The sequence below is a fragment of the Leucoraja erinacea genome, chromosome 3 (assembly GCF_028641065.1).
Source record: "Leucoraja erinacea ecotype New England chromosome 3, Leri_hhj_1, whole genome shotgun sequence".
Classification (NCBI taxonomy): Eukaryota; Metazoa; Chordata; class Chondrichthyes; order Rajiformes; family Rajidae; genus Leucoraja; species Leucoraja erinaceus.
Window position 1 is genome coordinate 113209413 of NC_073379.1, and position 24047 is coordinate 113233459.

Sequence of the window (24047 nt, forward strand, 5' to 3'; positions counted from 1 at the left end):
TAGCTTTATAAAACTATAACATGAGGATTTAATCTCAAATGAAAGGAATTGATTGGCGGTTTCGGCTTATGTACACTGTTCACATTAAACATATGCCCAATTCCTATCTAATTGCTCTGCTTGATATGGAATCACGCGGCCGATCTGAATCTAGTACCTACATAATTGCCGTTCAACGAACTTAATGAGACGGACCTGCTGCTTCCTACATTGTACCCAGCCATTCCAATAAATCAACATTGACCGAACACCACCGCCATCACATTAATGTGCGCGCACAACACACACACACACAAATCACCACACACACACGCACACACACACACGCGCACACACCACACACACCCACACGCAACACGCACCGAAACACAGAACGCACGGCGCCTCACGCGCCCACACGCCACACGCGACGCGCCAAGCGCCACGGCACGCACACGCAACGCACGGCACGCACAGCGCACATGCCAACACGACGCGCACATGCCACACAAGCACACACACACGCAACACCCACACACACACACACACACACACACACACACACACACACACACACACACACACACACACACACAACAACACACACACACACACAGACACACACACAAACAAACACACACACACACACACACCAAACAAACACACACACACTTGCACGCCCACACACAGACACCCGTGCCAATGCACACATACACACCACACACATGCACGCACACACGCACACGTGCACATGCACACATACACACACGCACGCACACACACGTGCACATGCACACATACACACACACGCACATGTACGCACCCCCCCATGTTCTTGGGAGTGATTTGTGTTGTAGGGTTGTTAGGGATCATTCCATGGCTCGTCTGTAGATAACTGTAGGTCATAATCTTGTGGCAATTCTTCCTTACTGGACAACAAAGACCGAAGGTATCGTGGAAATCCAGTGTGGAAGACTAGCGTTTTATGATTTACATCAAGGGTTCCCAACCTGGGGTAAGTTTTGCCTACACAGGGGGTATTGATGTGGATTAGTACATATTTGTTCTCATTGTCTGACTGTGTTTGCTTCTGGTATACCGGTATCTGTTCATCATTAGTTGTTCGTAAATAAGTGATTGGTTTGACTGGTTTACATATTTTGGGTCTGCCACAACTCCAACTTTCCCAACAATAGTCGCATGAATCCTGTATCTAACCACAGTAAGAACTGTCTTCTTTATAAGTTTTCAATATAGAATAATTGACTAATTTCACAATAAGTGGGCAGCAAGGGAAAGGGAAGGTCCACTTATGAACCAAGGAGGGAATTCATTGAGCTAGAGGAAGGGGGGAGAGATCATCGATGAGTACTTTACATTAGTATTCATAGAGTGATCTAGTGAGGAAACAGTCTCTTTGTCCCACTTGTCCACACCGACCAACATGCCCCATCTACACTAGTCCCACCTGCCTGTATTTGGACCATATCACTCTAAACCTGTCCAATCCATCTTCCTCCCCAAATGCTTCTTAAACATTGAGATAGTACTTGCCTCAACTACCATCTCCGGCAGCTCGTTCCATACACACACCACTCTCTGTGTGGAAACAGTTACCCCTCAGATTCCTATTAAATCTTTCCCTCCTCACTTTAAACCTATGTCCTCTGGTTCTTTATTCCCCTACTCTGGGCAAGAGACTGTTTGTCTACCCGCTCTATTCCTCTCATGATTTTATCCACCTCTATAAGATCACCCCTCATCCTCCTGCACTCCAAGGGACAGAATGCTAGCCTGCGTAACCTCTCCCTATAGCTCAGGCCCTCGAGTCCTGGCAACACCGCATCATTCATCGAGGAGTGGGCCATGGATGTAGTGAGATCATGGAGGGAAATTTTGATATTAAGAAGCTGTTGAAAAACATTAAAATGGATCAATCCACAGGGCCTTAGGAGACTGTCCCAAATGCTGAGGCAGGCAAGGGAGGAGAATGGTAAGTACATAAGTCATTGGAGCAGAATTAGGCCATTTGGCCCATCTAGTCAATAGACAATAGACAATAGGTGCAGGAGTAGGCCATTCGGCCCTTCGAGCCAGCGCCGCCATTCAATGTGATCATAGCTGATCATCCCCAATCAGTACCCCGTTCCTGCCTTCTCTCCATATCCCCTGACTCCGCTATCTCTAAGAGCCCTATCTAGCTCTCTCTTGAAAGCATCCAGAGCACCGGTCTCCACCGCCCTCTAGCAGAGAATTCCACAGACTCACCACTCTCTGTGAGAAAAAGTGTTTCCTCATCTCCGTTCTAAATGGCTTACTCCTTATTCTTAAACGGTGGCCCCTGGTTCTGGACTCCCCCAACATCAGGAACATGTTTCCTGCCTCTAGCGTGTCCAAACCCTTAACAATCTTATATGATTCAATGAGATACCCTCTCATCCTTCTAAACTCCAGAGTATACAAGCCCAGCTGCTCCGTTCTCTCAGCATATGACAGTCGCGCCATCCCAGGAATTAACCTTGTAAACCTACGCTGCACTCCCTCAATAGCAAGAATGTCCTTCCTCAAATTAGGGGTCCAAAACTGTACACAATACTCCAGGTGTGGTCTCACTGGGGCTATGTACAACTGCAGAATGACCTGTTTGCTCCTATATTCGATTCCTCTTGTAATAAAGGCCAACATGCCATTCGCTTTCTTCACTGCCTGCTGTACCTGCATGCTTACTCCGCCATTCAAATCATGTCCGATCTATTTTTCCCTCTCAACCGCTTTGTCTTGCCTTCTCCCTGTGTTAAAAACCTTAACCGAGATGGATCCTCTTTAGCCACAGGTGCAAGAAGACTTGAGAGTATAATCCTCCAGCATTTTCGCCACCTCCATAGTGATCCCACATGTCCACATCTTGTATTGTAAGATTCACAAAGACAGGGTTGGAAGATCTTATGGGGGGGACTGTTCAATAGCCCGATGATATCGGGGGAAGAAGCTGTTCCCCAATCTGGTGGCATGTGCTTTCAATTTTTTGCCTAATGGAAAGGAGAGAAGAGGGAATGACCAGGGTGAAAATGGTCTTTAATAACTTTGGCTGCTTTCCCATGCAGTGGGACTACATCCGTAACTCTAATTTCTTGCGGTCTTAGGCACAGCTGTTGCCAAACCGAGCTGTGATTCATCCCGATAGAAGATTCCACGGCAGAGGTTGGTCACAGTCGTTGGAGACTTGCCAAACTTCCTCAGTCTTCTTCAGTGTGGTTGGTCTCGGACAGATTGTTGTTTGGTTTGGTTTAGCTTATTATTGTCAAATGTGGCGAGGTACAGTGAAAAGCTGCTGCTTGCATGCTATCCAGTCAAAGGGAAGTCTTGAACATTTCTTTGGTCACCACAAATCAAGCCGTCCACAATACACAAACAAAGATAAAATGTACAACATTTGGTGCAAGATGTCACAGTGAAGTCTGATAAAGTCCAATCCAAGAGCGTTCAAAGATCTCCAATGATGTAGATGGTGAGATTTACGCCATGGAAGTTGAAGATCTGCTCCATCTCCACATTGGCACCAAGGATACAGTCTAGGACATGTACATTTCCTTAAGTCTATACCTAGCTCTTTCATTTTGCTGACATTTAGGGAGAGGTTGTCTCGATACCATGTCGCTAAGGCCTCTATCTCTTTCTTTTGCTCCATTGCATCATTATTTGAGGTCTGACCCACTGCAGTAGAATCATCTGCAAACTTGTAAATGGAGTCAGAGCAGAATTTGCCTCCAAAGATGTGAAATAGTCTTCTCCTTACCACAAGGAACCTTGTCCACAGCTTTATCAGAGTCCATTTTTGCAACATCCACTGGCACTACCTTTATCCATTATCTTCGTTACCCCCTCAAAAAACATAACCCCATTGATGAGATGGGACCACCCCACGTATTTGATCAGTACGGGTGTCAGAGGTAATGGGAAGAAGACAGGAGAATGGGGTCATTAGGAGGGAGATATAGATCAGCCCGGATTGAATGGCAGAGTGGACTTGGTGGGCCAAATGTTCTAATTCTATTCCTTTTCCTTATGAAATGTAGGTGGGCTGATAAGTAAGTTTGCAAACAGCTCAAAAAATGGCAGTTGTGGATAGTGAGAAAAGTTGTTAAAGGATAGGGCAGGATATAGATCAGTTGAAAATTTGGGCAGGAAATGACAGATGGAGTTTAATCCGACAAGATGATATATTTTTGTTTGTCAGGTACAAGAGGAAAGTATATAATAAATATAAGATGCTTGAGAGCCTTGATGTACAGAGGGATATCGGGTGCAAGTCCATTGCTCCTTGAGAGTGACAATAAAAGTGGATAAGGTGTTATAGAGCATGTACAACATGCATGGATCTTGTGGTGGGGGGGTGGGGGGGTTAAATATAAAGGTTGGGAACTTGGGTTGCAGCTGTATGAAACATTTTGGCCGCATTTTGGTGTATTGTGTGCAGTTCTGGCTGCTGAATTACAGGAAAAGTGTGGAGGCTTTGGAGAGGATATAGAAGAGGTTGACCAAAATGTTGCCTGGTTTGGAGTATATTAGCTGCCAGGTTGGACAAACTTGGAATGTGACAGGTTGAGGGGGTGACCTGATAACTGCATATAAAATTATGAGAGGGGTAAATAGTCTTATTCTGAGATAATAGAGGGCCTAGTTTTAACGGTAGAGGAGGAGAGTTTAATGGGGATGTGCAGTGCAAGTTATTTGCAGAGTGGTGGGCACCTGCGGTGGTAATAGAAATACGACAGCAACAATTGAGAGGCATTTGGAAAGATACGTGAACAGGCAGGGAATGAGGCGATGCAAACCACATGCAGATAGAAATGGGATTAGGCCATAAGGTCAAAAGTAATAGGAGCAGAATTAGGCCATTCGGCCCATCAAGTCTACTCCATTCAATCATGGCTAATCCATTTCTTCCTCCTAACCCAATTTTCCTGCCTTCTTCCCATAACCCATTACACCCATACTAATCAAGAATCTATCTATCTCTGCCTGAAATATATCCACAGACTTTGCCTCCACAGCCTTCTATGGCAATGAATTCCACAGATTGATGGCATCATGATTGGCCGTGACATGATGGGCCGAAGGGCCTGTTGCTTTGTTGTATTTTTTTGTTCTATGTGTTGTAAGGCAGATGGAAAGTTGTACATGGTTACATTGTTACATTTCAGTGTCCATCGCTGACCGATGGGGCAACTTAGACAAACAACACTACACCTATTCTTTTGAGTATCTCATTCTCTCGTAAGGATCTCCACTTAAAGTGAATATTCTGCACATTATTTATCCTCTTCGAAACTTGCTCCTAAATTCCCTGATTGCATTTGCGGTAATCTCAAGCATATTATTGTTATCCATTTATCTGGTTCCTTTAATCCTTTAAACATCTTCTAAAAATCATTAAATTATTCCAGGCTCTTCCAACTGTCAAGAGAGCTAAGAGTGTTTAATTGTCATATGTGCTGGGACCAGAATAATAATGAAATACTTACTGCAGCTTTACGGCACATTAAATGCAACAACACAACGAATAAATTGACAATAAATGATCAGCTATTCCTTGAAAGCCAGACTGTGATTGTGTAGGCAAGTACATAGTGCAACTTCAGGAGTGCCGTGCCTTCAGTAGTTTCATGCTGAGGTAGGGTTATGCAAGATGGTTTCAAGAGTTTGATAATTGATGGGAAGAAGCTGTCTTGAACTTGGAGGTAACAGTTCTCGAGCTCCGACTTCGGCGAGATGAAAGTGTGGCCTAGGTTCCTTGATGTGTAGGAAGGAACTGCAGATGCTGGTTTACACCGAAGATGGACATAACATGCTGGAGTAACTCAGTGGGGCAGGCAGCATCTCTGGAGAGAAGGAATCTGGAGAGAAGGTGTATCTGGACTTCCAGAAGGCTTTTGACAAGGTCCCACATAAGAGATTAGTATGCAAACTCAAAGCACATGGCATTGGGGGTTCAGTACTGATGTGGATAGAGAACTGGCTGGCAAACAGGAAGCAAAGTGTAGGAGTAAACGGGTCCTTTTCAAAATGGCCGGCAGTGACTAGTGGGGTACCGCAAGGCTCAGTGCTGGGACCCCAGCTATTTACAATATATATTAATGATTTGGACGAGGGAATTGAATGCAACATCTCCAATTTTGCGGATGACACGGAGCTGGGGGGCAGTGTTAGCTGTGAGGAGGATGCTAGGAGACTGCAAGGTGACTTGGATAGGCTGGGTGAGTGGGTAAATGCATGGCTGATGCAGTATAATGTGGATAAATGTGAGATTATCCACTTTGGTGGCAAAAACAAGAAAGTAGACTATTATCTGAATGGTGGCCGATTAGGAAATGTGGAGATGCAACGAGACCTGGGTGTCATGGTACACCAGTCATTGAAAGTAAGCATGCAGGTGGAGCAGGCAGTGAAGAAGGCGAATGGTATGTTAGCATTTATAGCAAAAGGATTTGAGTATAGGAGCAGGGTGTCACAGTCTGCCCTCTCCTCATTCTCATCCACTTCACCTCCCGGTACTTTTCCACCGGTCCCTCCTTCTCCTCACCTGCCTGCCTGCCACTCCCCTCTCATCAGCCCAACTCTCCTCACCTGTTGCACTCAGTTGCCTCTGATCACCAATTAACCCGGTATATAGATTCTCCTCACCATTCACACAGTGCCAGATTGTTCTCAGTGTTCATGCAAGACTCTCCAGCGATTTCCCGACTGACTACACGGAATCGAACCTGCCTGCCCCCGACCATTCCGTCCTTTCGTCTTCCCGGATATCACCTCAGCCTTCTGTCCCCGACCACGGCCTTCGTCCCGTACCTCCTGGTTTCTGTCTGCCTCTCCCCTGGGCTGTTTGGTGTATCCCTGCAACGGCTCCTCGTTTGCTGTTTGGTGTATCCCTGCAACTTCCTGCCTGGCTTTGACTCTCCTTTCGTCTGTCCCTCGCTGGTTTGTTTGCATCGGGTGTTGGATCTCCTGGTTACCGGACCTTCCGCTACCCCGACTACGTCTCCTGCCTGCCCCTCTTCGGAACCCTCGCTCAATCCTGAGCCTCTGTGTGAGTACGGTGTACCCATTCCTGTGTTACTACTCTGTGTTACAGTATCGTAATAAAGTTCATTACCAATTATACCTGCCTGATTCTGTGCTGCTATTGGGTCCAAGCTATACGCGTTACACAGGGAGGTTCTACTGTAGTTGTACAGGGTCTTGGTGAGACCACACCTGGAGTATTGCGTACAATTTTGGTCTCCTAATCTGAGGAAAGACATTCTTGCCATAGAGGGAGTACAGAGAAGGTTCACCAGACTGATTCCTGGGATGGCAGGACTTTCATATGAAGAAAGGCTGGATAGACGGTTTGTACGGTTTGATTGAGGGGGGATCTTATAGAAACTTACAAAATTCTTAAGTGGTTGGACAGGCTAGATGCAGGAAGATTGTTCCCGATGTCGGGGAAGTCCAGAACAAGGGGTCACAGTTTAAGAATAAGGGGGCAATCTTTTAGGACCGAGATGAGAAAAACATTTTTCACACAGAGTGGTGAATCTCTGGAATTTTCTGCCACAGAATGTAGTTGAGGCCACACAGTTCATTGGCTATATTTAAGAGGGAGTTAGATGTGGCCCTTGTGGCTAAAGGGATCAGGGGGTATGGAGAGAAGGCAGGTACGGGATACTAGGTTGGATGATCAGCCATGATCATATTGAATGGCGGTGCAGGCTCGAAGGGCTGAATGGCCTACTCCTGCTACCTATTTTCTATGTTACTGCAGTTATCCCTCCACTGCCTCCTGCTGATCAGCCAATTTCCTTGCTGAATAGTCATACATTTAATTTAAAAGAAAGAGTAGAGTCTCGGACTGACAAAGAGCAAACTTAATTCCTAGTTGTGAAGTGAAAGGTTATCCAAAGAAAGTATGAACCAACTAGTTTGAGATTGGAGATACAAAAGCATATTTTCCAAATGATTAAGAGGCAGACACGTTGCAGTGGAAGATATGTTGAACACGCTAGTTAGTGGTTTGAATAAGTTTAGGGGAAACTTCAGCCTTATTGAACCCTTGAAGAAGTAATGAAAAGCGTAGACCATGGTGATGCTGTGGATGCATCGAATACTCGGACACTTGAAAGGTATTTATTGAGATTTAGCTTAAGATACTTATGACCAGAGTTGGGGTATATGAAGTCGGGCAAAGTTAGCTAACAGAAATGATTGAACATTGGCTGCGAGGGAGAAACTAGGGAGAGGTTAGTGGAATTTCTTTCAGCTGGCAGAAACAGATAATATTTTTCTACACTGAACTGCACTTAGACCCGTTATCAAATCAGGCTAAGGATTTGGGGCAGAGGTAAGATTTGTGTGGGGACTGAGCAAATATTGCAAGGATGAAAATAAACAGACCTTTAGACTAGGTAAATAAAAACCCATGTAAAGTGGTTGACTTGGTGCTTTGGTTTGAATTTAATAATGTATGAGGATTATATACACATTATTAATATTTATTTCACCAGTTCAATTTTTTTTGTGAATGGAAAACTTTAATTAGTTATTTTTCCCCAAATAATCAAATTGATGCTTATCAATTGCAGCTTTGTTTTATTTCAAACTGAGTAAGTGGTTTGCAAATCAAATGAATGAAATAAGATTCACTGCATAGCAATACATTGTGACATTCTATCTCTGTCCCGCCCACTCTCTGACATCAGTCTGAAGAAGGGTCTCGACCCGAAAAGTCACCCATCCCTTCTCTCCAGAGATGCTGCCTGTCCCGCTGAGTTACTCCAGCATTTTGTGTCTACCTTCAACACATTGAGATATGTCAAGCTTTAATTTCGTGACCTTCAGCTACTTAATGATTGATGATTTTATAATGAATTTGCCTTTCAATTAAAATGGTCAGTGGGAAAGACTGGAAGAACCAAAGGCTTCTGCAGCGAAAGCTTCAAACTAATATCGATTTAGTAGTACTGTGCATGCCATGTGTAAATGTTCAGAGAAAAGTCAGAGATAATATTAAATTTACAGTGACAGAGGATCATGTGTTTAAGATGCAAAGTGTTTCAATTTTATTAATGTAATAAATGTTGTGTTTCTTGAAAACTTAAGCATCTCAAAACAAGATCCAAACTAGCTCATGTGTAGGAAAGAACGGCCTGAAGAAGGGTCTCGACCCAAAACGTCACCTATTCCTTTCCTCCAGAGATGCTGTCTGATCTGCTGAGTTATTCCTGCTTTTTGTGTCTAAACTGGGTGCATTCCAACCACTGGTTTACAAGTTTATTGTGTTAAAAATAGAGATGCGCAGAATTTAAAACGTCTATCATTGGAAGTACTTAGCAAGTACGTCAGCAACTGTACAGAAACGCCAGAGTCGCTGTGGTTGGTGAAAAGCACAAGTTTTAAGAGATAAAAGATCCAGAAAACATTGGGTGGGAAAGGGGAGAAGAAAAGAAAGGTAGGTTAGTGAAGATAACCTACCTTTGCCTGGGTTTCAACAACTAAGTTACAGAGAAAGGTTGAATAAGTTAGGTCTTTATTCTCTGGAGCGCAGAAGGTTAAGGGGGGACTTGATAGAGGTCTTTAAAATGATGAGAGGGATAGACAGAGTTGATGTGGACAAGCTTTTCCCTTTGAGAATAGGGAAGATTCAAAAAAGATGACATGACTTCAGAATTAAGGGACAGAAGTTTATGGGTAAATGAGGGGGAACTTCTTTACTCAGAGAGTGGTAGCGGTGTGGAATGAGCTTCCAGTGGAAGTGGTGGAGGCAGGTTTGTTGGTATCATTTAAAAATAAATTGGATAGGCATATGGATGAGAAGGGAATGGAGGGTTATGGTATGAGTGCAGGCAGGTGGGACTAAGGGAAAAAAGTTGTTTGTCACGGACTTGTAGGGCCGAGATGGCCTGTTTCCGTGCTGTAATTGTTATATGGTTATATGGTTATAAGAGAAGTAAAGGACAAAAGAGGTGATGATAATACAAGGCATAAGGATGATAATAAATGAGGAAATACAGATCTGCAGATGCTGGTTTAAGCTGAAGATAGACACAAAAAGCTGGAGTAACTCAGTGGGTCAGGCAGCATCTCTGGAGAGAAGGAATGGGTGACGTTTCCAGTCAAGACCCTGCTTTGGACAGAGTCGAGAAAGGGAAACGAGAGATATACCTGAAGATGGTGATATAGAGAGGTATAGAACAAATTAATGAAAGATTAGCAAAACAAGTAACGGTGATAAAAGAAGCATTGTTAGCTGTGGGCTAGGTGGGCTAGTTACAGACAATGAGATTCAACAAGGAAATACAATACCCAGGCAGTTGGGACTAGTGTAGCTGGGACATTGTTGGCTGGTGTAGGCATGTAGAGCCAAAGGGCCAGTTTCCACACTGTATCACTCTATGACTCTAAATACAATATTCCTTGTCCCAATGTCACCCCTTTGCTTAAAACCGTAATTCCCTTTCCCATTTGATTGACTTAACTCATCAGACCTTTTATTTCTCTCTTCTCCTCCTGCAGCTGAGTGCATGTTTTATATTTAACTTTTCACAGCACTGATGACAGATCTTTGGTCTGAAACATGAATCTCTCTCCATCTCCATAGATGCTGCTAATGTGTGGAGTATTTCCAGGTTTCCAACCTGGTTATTATTTTGCCTCTGTGTTATAATAGTTTTATGGATTTGTGCATAGACTGATTGACGAGGGAGACTGATATTGCTGAATGAACCACCAACCTATAGTGCAAAAAGCAAACTGTGGGAGGAACTCAGAGATTAGGAAGCATCTGCGGAGACACGGTTATTGTTTTGGGCCGTGACCCTGCAAATTTCTATGTGATCAATAACTAAAACCTGAAACAAAATTCATGGAACCTGATAATGTGAAATAAATATAAAACATTCTGGAAACACTCAGCAGGTGTCGAGCTAGAACGTTTACTCTGTTTCACTTCCCAGCGCTGTTGTCAGGAGTGTGCCCGACATTTTCTGTTTATATCGCGGATTTCCAGCATCTGCAGTTTTTTTTAGATGAACAATCTGATGTGAGCATTCCACAGAATATTATAACAGATGCAAAAATCATTTCAGCTCGAGTCCCGCTGAGTTACTCCAACATTTTGTGTCTATCTTCAGTGTAAACCAGCATCTGCAGTTCCTTCCTAATGCTAGTGTTATGGTTATGTTGCTAGAATGAATGATCCATAGCCTACAGTAACAATCAAAGAAAAATATAAATTTGAGTTACACATGTGTGAAGAAACATATTTCCCAATTATCAGTTCTGTGAGCTAATGAGTCCATCTGGCATTCCGCAAGAGGGGACACATAAGATTACAAGGGAACTTTATATATGTGGATGGGAATCTCCATACTCATCATTTAATGTACCTCTAATGGTGCCAGCACTGGCCATGCAAGCTGAACCCAGTTAGACATGGATACCAGTCTAGCAGTTGATGAGAGAACCAACTTATGGGCATGTCGACTTGACCATATTCTTGACAAGCTAAGTATTACAGCATTGGCAGGTCTGTCTCTGGAGACCAAAGCTCATCAAGCTTGTACAGTGCTATATGCTTTTTCCACCCCCTCAAATGACTTGGGATTGAAGGAGAGCATCTGTGAAGCTCTGTAAGGCCAGCACTGGAAGTGACCATCTCACTGAAGAAATAATTCAATCCTCACTCGCCATCAAGCCAAATCGCCAGCCCTTGTCCATTAAGGAATATTTTGAATTGATTGAAGGCGGGAAAAAGCCTTTCAGCAGCTGAGTTCATGCACACCATTCATTCTAGTTCCATGTTATTACACTTTCTCATCCACTCCCTGCACATCAGAGACAAAGAGAGGCCAACTCGCCTACAAACCCACACATCTTTGGGATGTGAGAGGAAGCCAGAGCACCCGGAGGAAACCCACACAGGGAGGCCGTGCAAGCTTTACACAAACAGCTCCCCAGGTTGAGATCAGACTCGGATCCCTGGCGCTGTGAGGCAGCACCACTGTGCCATCCTTATACAAAATATAGAAAAGCAGCTTCGGAGTAGCAGCAGAATAAAAGTACTTTCTTTAAGGAAGGAAATGAGGAGGAATTTCTTTAGTCAGAGAATGGTGAATCTGTGGAATTCATTGCCACAGACGGCTGTGGAGGCCAAGTCAGTGGATATTTTTAAGACCGAGATAGATAGATTCTTGATTAGTACGAGTGTCAGGGCTTATGGGGAGAAGGCAGGAGATGGGGTTAAGTGGGGAAGATAGATCAGAGCCATAATTGAATGACGGAGTAAACTTGATGGGCCAATTATGAACTTATGAACAGTGTAAATCTGCAAAACAAGATTTGCATGCATGCTATAAAGCAGATCGTAGACTGAGTCAGGCTATACAACAATTATTGAATGATCCCGGCAGTTTGCTTTCATGTTGCACGTTTAATGTAGTAAAAGGTCAGAAACTGCTTCACAGTTTCATTTTCTAACAAACTTGGCATGAGGCCATGTGAAGGAGTGTTGCCACAAACTCGATCAGAGATGGGCTTTATAATATCTTCAGTAGGAGGCTAGCGAGGCAAAGAGTTTAGGTCAGAAGATCCAGAATTTAAGGCTTTTGCAGATTTGAGTACAAAGCCCAGGCATAAGGGTAATGTCAAGAGACAATTGACTTAGTGGGCAGGGGACAAGAGAATGAAGGGGGTTCCAACATTGCTGTCTAAGCCCACATGCAAGCCAGAGTGACAATAATTTTGCACATAGTAAAATGATCTCAAAATTAGTGGATTAAATCAAAGCTATGCAGCCTTAAATCATCCTATGTAAATAGTGATACATCATTAAAATGAGGCAGCAGCTTCAGCAAAATCATTTAAGCTGCTTCAATGACAATTGTATACACACATAATCCAGTGGCATCCCTAATGACTTTTATAGTTAAACAGAGAAGCCCAACACAAGCACACGAGACTCATAGAAACAGAAAATAGGTGCAGGAGTAGGCCATTCGGCCCTTCGAGCCTGCACCGCCATTCAATATGATCATGGCTGATCATCCAACTCGGTATCCTGTACCTGCCTTCTCTCCATACCATATAACCATATAACAATTACAGCACGGAAACAGGCCATCTCGGCCCTTCTAGTCCGTGCCGTACACGTATTTTCCCCAAGTCCCATCTACCTGCACTCAGCCCATAACCCTCCATTCCTTTCCCGTCCATATACCTATCCAATTTATTTTTAAATTATAAAATCGAACCTGCCTCTACCACTTCCACCGGAAGCTCATTCCACACCGCTACCACTCTCTGAGTAAAGAAGTTCCCCCTCATGTTACCCCTAAACTTCTGTCCCTTAATTCTGAAGCCATGTCCTCTTGTTTGAATCTTCCCTACTCTCAATGGGAAAAGCTTGTCCACATCAACTCTGTCTATCCCTCTCATCATTTTAAAGACCTCTATCAAGTCCCCCCTTAACCTTCTGCACTCCAGAGAATAAAGACCTAACTTATTCAACCTTTCTCTGTAACTTAGTTGCTGAAACCCAGGCAACATTCTAGTAAATCTCCTCTGTACTCTCTCTATTTTGTTGACATCCTTCCTATAATTAGGCGACCAAAATTGTACACCATACTCCAGAATTGGCCTCACCAATGCCTTGTACAATTTTAACATTACATCCCAACTTCTATACTCAATGCTCTGATTTATAAAGGCCAGCACACCAAAAGCTTTCTTTACCACCCTATCTATATGAGATTCCACCTTCAGGGAACTGAGCACAGTTATTCCTAGATTCCTCTGTTCAACTGCATTCCTCAACTCACTACCATTTACCATGTACCAACTCACTACCATACCCCCTGATCCCTTTAGCCACAAGGGCCACATCCGACTCGTGTGAATTATTTGCAACCTTCTTCAGGCACAAGTGTCAAGTGGCTTCTCCACTCTCCCTCATGTGAGTCTTTGGCCAATCTCCCCAGTTCAATCAACAGACCAACAAGGCCACTGTTAGTATCCAGGACCAACACATCCCAACCCAACCCAGTGTCACTATTTAAGACGAGTTGCAAAGGAACATCTGGTGCCTCAGAACCAGTCTATCGGGTCTCCCTGCAACCTTCTAGAGAAAACAATCCAAGTGTGTTCCACCTCGCCCTGTTGCTAATACCCTCTAATGCAGGCATCATTCTGTTAAACCTCTCGGCAACATTTCCAATGCTTCCAAATCCTTCCTATAATGGGGCAATCAGCACTGCACACAACACTCCAAAACCTGTAAAGCTGTGTGATGACGACATGATTTGGATGAGAACATACAGGGCAAGAATTGCTAGTTTGCTGATGATACAAAAGTAAGTGGTTTTGCAGATAGTGAAGATGGTTGTGAACAATTACAGCAGGATCTGGATCGATTGGGCGGAGGAAGGGTTGACAGAATTTAATACAGAGAAGTGTGAAGTGTTACTTTTTGGCACGTCTAACAAGGGCAGGACCTACACAGTGATAGACTGGAATTTAGAAGGATGAGGGGTTATCTTATTGAAATATAAGATCATTAAGGGATTGGACATGCTAGAGGCAGGAAACATGTTCCCGATGTGGGGGGAGTCCAGAACCAGGGGTCAGTTTAAGAAAAAGGGGTAGGCCATTTAGAACAGAGATGAGGAAAAACTTTTTCATCCAGAGAGTTGTGAATCTGTGGAATTCTCTGCCTCAGAAGGCAGATAGTTGTGAATCTGTGGAATTCTCTGCCTCAGATGGCAGTGGAGGCCAATTCTCTGGATGCTTTCAAGAGAGTTAGATAGAGCTTTTAAAGATAGTGGAGTCAATACATATGGGGAGAAGGCAGGAACGGGGTACTGATTGCGGATGATCAGCCATGATCACAGTGAATGGCGATGTTGGCTTAAAGGGCCAAATGGCCTACTCCTACAGCTATTGTCTATTATCTAATGTTTAAATGACAGGCCTCTGGGTAGTGTTGTAGAGCAGAGGGGTCTAGGAGTACAGGTGCATGGTTCCATGAAGGTCGAGTCGCAGTTAAATAAGGTGATCAAAAAGGCTATTGGCACTTTGGCCTTCATCAGTCAGAGTATTGAGTATAGAAGTTGGGAGGTCATGTTGCAGTTGTATAAGACGTTGGTGAGACTGCATTTAGAATATTGTGTTCAGTTCTGGGCACCATGTGATAGGAAAGATATTGTCAAGCTTGAAAGGGTTCAGAAAAGATTAACGAGGATGTTGCCAGGACTAGAGGGTGTGAGCTACAGGGAGAGGTTGAGTAGACTGGGCCTGCATTCCATGGAGTGCAGGAGGATGAGGGGAGATCTTATAGAGGTATACAAAATCATGAGAGGAATAGATCGGGTAGATGCATAGTCTCTTGCCCAAAGTAAGGGAATCGAGAACCAGGGGACATAGGTTCAAGGTGAAGGGGAAAAGATTTAATAGGAATCTGAGGGGTAATTTTTCACACAGAAGGTTGTGGGTGTATGGAACAAGCTGCCAGAGGAGGTAGTTGAGGCTGGGACTATCCCATCATTTAAGAAACAAACAGGGACATAGATAGGACAGGTTTGGAGGGATATGGACCAAGCGCAGGCAGGCGGGACTAGTGTAGCTGAGATATTGTTGGCCAGTGTGGGCGAGTTGGGCCGAAGGGCCTGTTTCCACACTGTATGACTCTATGACTGTGACTCTTATTCTCAATGGCTTGAACAATGAAGGCAAGCATACCATATCCCTTCTTGACCATTCTATCTACTAGTGTTGCCACTTTCAGGGAGTTATGGACTTCGACCCCAAGATCCCTTTGTACATCAATGCTGTGAGAGTCATGCCATTAATTGTAGATTTTCCCCTTACATTCGACATCCCAGAGTGCAACACCTCACCGTTGCTTGGATTAAACTCCACCCATTTCTGTAGCTGATCTATATCCCGCTGTATATTTTGACATCTATCCTCATAGTCTGCTATTCCAGCAATCTTGGTGTCATCTGCAACTTACTAACCATGTCATTTATATATAAACACAAACAACAGAGGTTCTGGCACAGATCACTGCGGAACTTCACTGGTCACAGACCTCCAGCCTAAATACTGTCACAGTTAATTCTGTGCATCTCAATCTTCTGGTTCAACCTACTGTGGGGGACTTTAGCAATTCTATATTACTAACAGTCTGATCTTGACTGCTTTTGGCCCACTGTGCTGCGATTTCCGAGAGAACGACGCTACCTACGGCCGTCATTTTTGGCCACCTCGCTCAGAGCCCCCTTCTGCCTTCCTGGACAGGAGGAATTTTCCCATCGATGACAAATCAGAGAGATATGAATGTGTTTTTTTTAATCACCATTCTCTCTGCTGCTCCTGCTGGAGGGAGGGGGAGGGACTATAAAACCAGGAAGTGGTGTGCCTCACTCAGTCTCTGCAAGATGGATGAAGCCAAAGGGTCGCGTCTCTCTGAGCTCTGAATAACACTGAACACATGTCTACTCAACTGTGAGTACCCTTAATGTGGTTTGAAAATGAAAATATGGTTTGTTTGAAGTAAAAAGGCACTGCCTGCAAATGGTTGTTTTGGTGCTTTGGCAAAGTTAAAAGGCACTACTTACTGCAAATGGTGGCTTGGGTGCTTTGGCTTGAAGTTGAAAGGCACTACTTACTGCAAATGGTGGTTTGGGTGCTTTGGCTTGAAGTTGAAAGGCACTACTTACTGCAAATGGTGGCTTGGGTGCTTTGGCTTGAAGTTAAAAGGCACTACTGTAAATGCACTTACTTCCTGTTTGCATTGTATATTAATTTTAGATAAAACGCTACCACTTACGGCTGTGATTTTTGGCCATCTTACTCAGTCCCCCCTCCGCTGAGCAGGTGCAGAAAATTCTTCCCATCAATGAAAAATAAATGTGTTATTAGTGTTTAAAAAATGTTGAGAATCTCTCTCCTGTCAATCATGCCATGAAGGCCACACCTTTTCCGGTGGGAGGGGGAGGGGTTATGAAATCCGGAAATGTGGGTGTGGCTCAGTCTCTGCATTATGGGGGAAGGAGAGGTCACGACTCTGAGCTGTGAATCAACTGAACGCACTAAATGTCTATTGAACTGTGAGTTTGGTGTTTTGTGTGGTTTTATGGTGGTTTCACCCTGCTTGAAATGGAATAAAACTGCAGTTAAATTTGGTGGCCTTGGACCCTGCTTGAAATGGAATGAAACTGCACTTGAATTTGGTGGCCTTTGTATTGTATTGTATTCAAATTTATTCTCATTGTCTCAATTTGAGACAACGGAATGAATTTCCCTTACAGGAAGTATCATAAAAAAAAAAAAATTTTAAATGGACCCTGCTTGAAGTGGTTGGAAACCACTTGAATTTGGTTGCCTTGCACCCTGCTTTAAATTGAATTTCAAGGAATAGTCATGAGTCAACTGCCTGCCAACCAGCCGTGCGTGAGCTGCCAGCAGATCAGGCTTGAGGGACTGAGCTGCCACCCCAAGAACCCATACCAGCACTCCAGAAAGCCCCCCCACTGGCCACCAATATTGGAATTGGTGGAGATGTGGAATATTGCGTCGGGGGACCAGCCCTCCCGTGTGAACATGGGACCCAACAGGTCCCACTTAGTCTAGTGTCTTACTAAAATCCATGTACTAATATCCTTCCAATAATGGGGCAACCAGAATTATAGACGCACAATAGTACAGACGTAGCCTAAACAAAATTCTGTAGAGCTGCAACATGAACTAAATGTGTGGGAAGGAACTGCAGATGCTGGTTTAAAAATTGAAGGTGGACACAAAATGCTGGAGTAACTCAGCGGGATGTGCAGCATCTCTGGAGAGAAGGAATGGGTGACGTTTCGGTGGGAGACCCTTCTTCAGACTTCTTCAGTTTGAAAAAGGGTCTCGACCTGAAACGTCACCCATTCCTTGTCTCCAGAGATGCTGCACGTCTCGCTGAGTTACTCCAGCATTTTGTTTCTGGATGAAGCTGACTCTTGTATTCAGAATCCTGACCGATGAAGCCAAGCATACCAGACACCTTCTTTACCCCATTTAGGAGAGTTTTCAGGCGACTGTCAAGTTGCCAGCAGTTGCCTGAAAAACTGGCAACTGGAACGGCGATTGTCAGAGTGGAACGCGCACACACACACACACACACACACACACACACACACACACACACAGACACACACAGACACAGACACAGACACACACACACAGACACACACACACACATACACACACACACACACAGACAGAGACACACAGACAGAGACACACAGACAGAGACACACAGACAGAGACACACAGACAGAGACACACAGACAGAGACACACAGACAGAGACACACAGACAGAGACACACAGACAGAGACACACAGACAGAGACACACAGACAGAGACACACAGAGAGAGACACAGAGAGAGACACACAGAGAGAGACACACAGAGAGAGACACACAGAGAGAGACACACAGAGAGAGACACACAGAGAGAGACACACAGACACACAGACACACACACGACAGGGCAAGCAGGAGGACCGCTGTCTGATTGAAATTCACACGGTGTAAAGCCAATGTGATACAGACACACACTGCGATGAACAGGAAGATTGGCGCTTTAAAAGCACAGTGTACGGTAAGTCATTTAAAAGAGAGGGTGGAGAAGGAGTGGAGACAACTTTTAAGAAGCCAGAGATACATGGCTGAGAATATCGGTGGACATTTAACATTACCGGTCGGTTAACCTTGGTTCTGAAAACTACTGCTTACCTTTTTTTTTTCGCCAATGAACCAATGAAATTCACCGTTCAGCACCGGCTCCAACTTATGAGAACCGACGACCTCCTGGTGACCCACCTACGGCACGAGAATTCTCGCTACTCTCCATGGCGGCTTCATTCTAGTCGCTGCTCATTTTTCAACATGTTGAAAAATGCGAGGCAGCCGTAATGAGGTTGCGACGTTCCCAAAATGCAGGAACTCCTCACGACCATGAAGGCGACTCCCCGGCAACCACCCGCGAACATGTGGCGACCATGTGACAACTGCATAGTCTCCTGCAGTTGCCTAAAAAGTCGCCTAAGTGGGACAGGCCCATGTCTTTGGCAGGAAGCTAAGACTATGACTTTGTTAAAGAAAATTTCAGCTGATCCACTACGAGGTGTCAAGCAAGCAGTGTGACAAATTAAGGAAAGCGGATCTTTTCATTTATCCTCACTTAGACCTGCAGTATATAATCTCATTCTTTGAATACATTTGAATGACATCATTATGAGCAAGATTATCAATTGAAGAGCTTCCACAATTGCATGTTCTAAAGGCTCTGTGCCTAATGTGCATGAATGAATGTTAGATGGCTTAAAATCTCAATTTTCATACTTAATAAAGTTATTTAACGTGGTGGTTCCATGTTCTCCTTGGATCCCAATTGCATTTCATTTCACATTATAACAAATTTGGTTGGCAGGAAATTTAAGAGTAAATTTATGGTGACAAATTAGACCTAATTTCAGGTGTTACCTTCCAGTTTTTGACCCCAGGTGGGAGAACAAGGTCAGCATAACTAAATTACCAAGTTTGAAAAAACACTACATTGTGGTGGTAGATTTTTTTTCCTTGATTTGTTCCAACTGCTTTTGCACTTTTTCCTTGACCGCATAATGCCAGGTTTATTAACAGTATATTGGCGTCTGGTAGTACAAGTGGAAAGTGTGCACAATGTGAAACACATATTTTCATAAATGCTTTGTGTATGATTTTATGTGACCCAATTACAGACTAGAATTAGGTTGTTTTTCGACAGCAGCTGAATAAAGTTATGTAGAGCTCCAGGTCAGAATATTTTTGATGATATAATGTTTTGATATAATATGTCCAATGGAAGTGATTGAAGCAAATACAATTCTAACATTTCACACAAAGAGTGGGGGTGTTCAAATAATGGAACAAGCTGCCAGAGGAGGTAGTTGGCTGAGACTATCCCAACCTTTAAGAAACAGTTAGACAGGTACATGGATAGGACAGGTTTGGAGGGATATGGACCAAATGCAGGCAGGTAGGACTAGTGTCGCTGGGACATGTTGGCCGGTGTGAGTCAGTTGAGCTGAAGGGCCTGTTTCCATGCTGTATCACTCTATGACACTGTGACTCTGTTTACGGAACATTTGGTCAGGTACTTGGATAGGAAATGTTTGGATGAATATCGATCAAATGCATGCAAATGGGATGAGCATAGAAGGCCGGCATGGACAAGTTCCCCATATCCCTTGATGCTGTTAGCCCCAAGAGTTATATCTAACTCTCTCTTGAAAACATCCAGTGAATTGGCCTCCACTGCCTTCTGTGGCAGAGAATTCCACAGATTCACAACTCTCTGGATGAAAAAGTATTTCCTCATCTCAGTCCTAGAATTTAGAATAATGAAAGTTATAGTGAATGTTATGGCACGAACCTAAGCAAAGTTTTATCTTTAATTTCAGGTTAATGTGGTGAATGACACTGAGGAAGCCCAGGTCACAACGTCTGAGTTGATTCGATATGAATACCATGTGGTCTACTCGAGTAGCTACCAGGCACCTGTACTGTATTTCAGAGCTTGTTATACAGGTATGTATGTTATGCTCAATGAAAATGACATTTAAGGCTCAGTTAACGTAACATTTAACCACTTAACGTTTAAACTATTCCTCCTACTTTAACATATTTGTTTCATGGCTGACATCTTTGATCTATTTTGGTCCTAACCCCCTGGCCTTGGAGCCTTGTTCCCCCTTCATTTATCCGGTTTACTGGACTTGTCTGGCTTCTCCATTTCACATTTATTTTTCTGTTACATATATCTCCTTCACATAACCCTCCACACAATAACTTTCATACACTTGAACGGGCTTATAACCACCCACCTCACTGGTGAATCTGGCACTACCTGATTTGACCTCATCTTCCGTAATACAAATGTAGCCATTTTCACTTTTAATACATGCACCCCTACTCGTACACCCTCATGCAGCATGTCTGTCTAACGCATTACATTTTTACATTCTTGTTTTGCTGCCTACTTCTCCAAACAACATGTTCTAGCCACTATTCCCTCTCTGTTGGCCTTCATGTGTGTTTTTCACACAGTGCTTGGCAAGTCTTGAACTCGAAAGCCACATCTTGCCGTTCACCTTCAGACTCTGAAAGAGCTTTGTCACACCTGAATGGGCCTGGATTATTGCATCCATTATCCAACTTTTCCCACTGCCTCTCCTTTGGCCCTCCCACGCCACCCTGCTATTTGCCTGGGTGCCCTGCTCTGCCCTGCTCTGCCCTGCTCTGCCCTGCTCTGCCCTGCCCTGCCCTGCCCTGCCCTGCCCTGCTCTGCCCTGCCCTGCTCTGCCCTGCCCTGCTCTGCCCTGGGCCCTCTCACCCCACTATCCCTTCCCATGGGCCTCCATCCCTACCTAGCTTTGCCTCTCCTCTGGCCCTTTCACCTCATCATGCCCCTCCCCTGCCCTGCATCTCCCTTTCCCAGTTCACCTTTCTTAATGTGATTTACTGGAATGTCATCAACTGATGTCTCAATGTCTGCAGGTTTTCTCCAGAATAGAATGACTTTGGGTAAATTAAAGTAAGATGTAAACATCAGCATGGTGCAATTTGGGAAACTTCCCTTTTTCAAGGCTTTGATGTGCAAGGAATTCAGTAAAAGTGCCCAGCCCCATCCCTTCTCAATTCATCAGTTGCCTCCAAAGTGCCTAAATACAGATTATTATCTTTAAATGGATTAAAAGCAGGAAATGCCCTGGGGCCCACCATATTTGGCAGAGTTAATGAGAATAGTTTTGGCCAGGAGATGCTAAGATGTATTTAGATCTATCTCGTTGCTCTGAGGGAAGAGAAACATGTTTTTCTATTAATCATTTGACTTTTCGCCCTGACACAAGTGCTAACTGACCAAGATATTCCTGTGGAAGTCCCAGTTTACACATTGGTTTGGGCCTTGTGCAGTTTGGTAGCAGCTGCCCCTTTGCTGCTTTTATGGACCACTCATCGAGACGAGACCTTAGACTTTATAGATACAGCACGGACACAGGCCCTTCGGCCCAACGTGCCCTTGCAGACCAGCAATCAGCCTATACACTGACACTATCATGCGCTTGGGCAGCTTACACCCCAGCAGTATGAACTTTGATGTATAAATTCAAATAACCTTTGCTTTCCCTCTCTCTCCATCCCTCCCCCTTCCCAATTCTCCGACCACTGACTGTCACCGACTACATTTTATCTCTGTTTGCTTAGTTGTTACCTTCTCCCAGCTAACAATGATCTACTCTACATTTTCCTTGAACTTATCCCCTTTGTCCTGTTTTCACACCTTACACTACCTTATCTACGTAATACCCTCTTGCCTGACATCAGTCTGAAGAAGGGTCTTGACCCGATACGTCACACATTCCTTCTCTCCAGAGATGCTGAATTACTCCAGTATTTTGTCTATCTTGGGTCTAAACTAGCAAGTGTAGCTCTTTCCTACACAATACTATCACGCACACTAGGGACAATTTACAATTTTACTGAAGCCAATTAACCCACAAACCTGTGCATTTTTGGAGTGTGGGAGGACGTGGTGAATCTCTGGAACTCTCTGCCACAGAGGGTAGTTTGAGGCCAGTTCATTGGCTATATTTAAGAGGGAGTTAGATGTGGCCCTTGTGGCTAAGGGGATCAGGGGGTATGGAGAGAAGGCAGGTACGGGATACTGAGTTGGATGATCAGCCATGATCATATTGAATGGCGGTGCAGGCTCGAAGGGCCGAATGGCCTACTCCTGCACCTAATTTCTATGTTTCTATGAAACCAGAGCACCCGGAGAAAACCCACGTGGTCTCAGGGAGGACGTACAAACTCTGTACAGACAGCACCCGTAGTGAGGATCGTACCTGGGTCTCTGGCACTCTAAGGCAGCAACTCTACCGCTGCACCACCATGTATGGGATGTTTTGCAGAATTTGATCAATATTGTTGGCATCACACTTTCTACCCTACATCCGTTACTGCTATTTTAGCCTGTATCTATTTCAGTATTGATAACTGCTGTATTAACTTTGTATACTCTGCCAATTGTTGTTTGCTGCAATAATTAAGCCACACACGAGATCAATTGTTTACAGCCCATTTATCCCCTACCACAAGAAACTTGCTGAAATGAAATGTGTTTCTACTCTAAATAGCAAAATTGAATAATTTGTTGAAGTGAATAATTGATAAATCGTTGAAAGGTTGACGAAACCATGCAGTTACAACTGATTTCATTGCGGTTACAACTTTTATTGTTAAGTGATGTATAAAAAGATCTCGGAGAATACATTTAATTCAGTGTCATTCTTGAGTTGTTAATTCATTAACTTAGCTTTTTTTTAAATTATAGATGGCAGAACTCTTGCATTAAAAGAAATTTGGGAAAGTGTTGATGAGTGTTACCAAGAAACCCTTTCTCAAGGACCCTGGAGCACTATTACACAACAGGTAATGAATCAATCATTTATACTGCAAAAGCTGTTCAAATCACTTTTACACATAAGCTGGAAATTTGAGAAATTTGAGAAAATTGATTACTTCATGTTGGTCTACATTAACAACAAATTTTTAGGGTTCTTTCCTCTAAGGTATAACAATGAACTGCATTTGCATTTCAGTTCTTTAAAGGTGGTAGGATGAAATCTTCCACCTATATTCCTTCCTCCAGCTTCACAATTCACATATCTTCAGTCTGTATATCACACATTTAGATTTTCATCTCTAGCTTTTGTCCAATCGTCTGCCTAGCAAAATCCCCTCTCGCCTATATCCATCTCTCACTCCGTAACCTTTGTCCTTCCTCCACTTGCCTTCAAGCTTCTTATCCCCCTCACCACAATCAGTCTGAAGAAGGGTCCCGACCTGAAATGTCACCTAGCTATGTTCTCCAGAGATGCTACCTGACCCGCTGACACTTCATGTATTTTATTGTAAACCAGCACCTGTGTTTTGTTGCATTTCCTTC

General features: G+C 43.9%; 1 protein-coding gene across 4 annotated transcripts in view; it reads left to right on the forward strand.

The window, feature by feature from the left end:
• Positions 1 to 24047, forward strand: part of atg10 (ATG10 autophagy related 10 homolog (S. cerevisiae)) — a 327510-nt gene that overhangs the window by 242810 nt on the left and 60653 nt on the right. For 3 of the 4 annotated variants that reach the window (XM_055633408.1, XM_055633406.1, XM_055633407.1), the window contains exons 4-5: positions 20500 to 20626; positions 23433 to 23530. The exons of the other annotated variant lie outside the window; for it this stretch is intronic. In XM_055633408.1, the coding sequence (XP_055489383.1) occupies positions 20500 to 20626; positions 23433 to 23530 (225 nt within the window). The remainder of the gene's footprint in view (positions 1 to 20499; positions 20627 to 23432; positions 23531 to 24047) is intronic. 4 annotated transcript variants of the gene reach the window in all.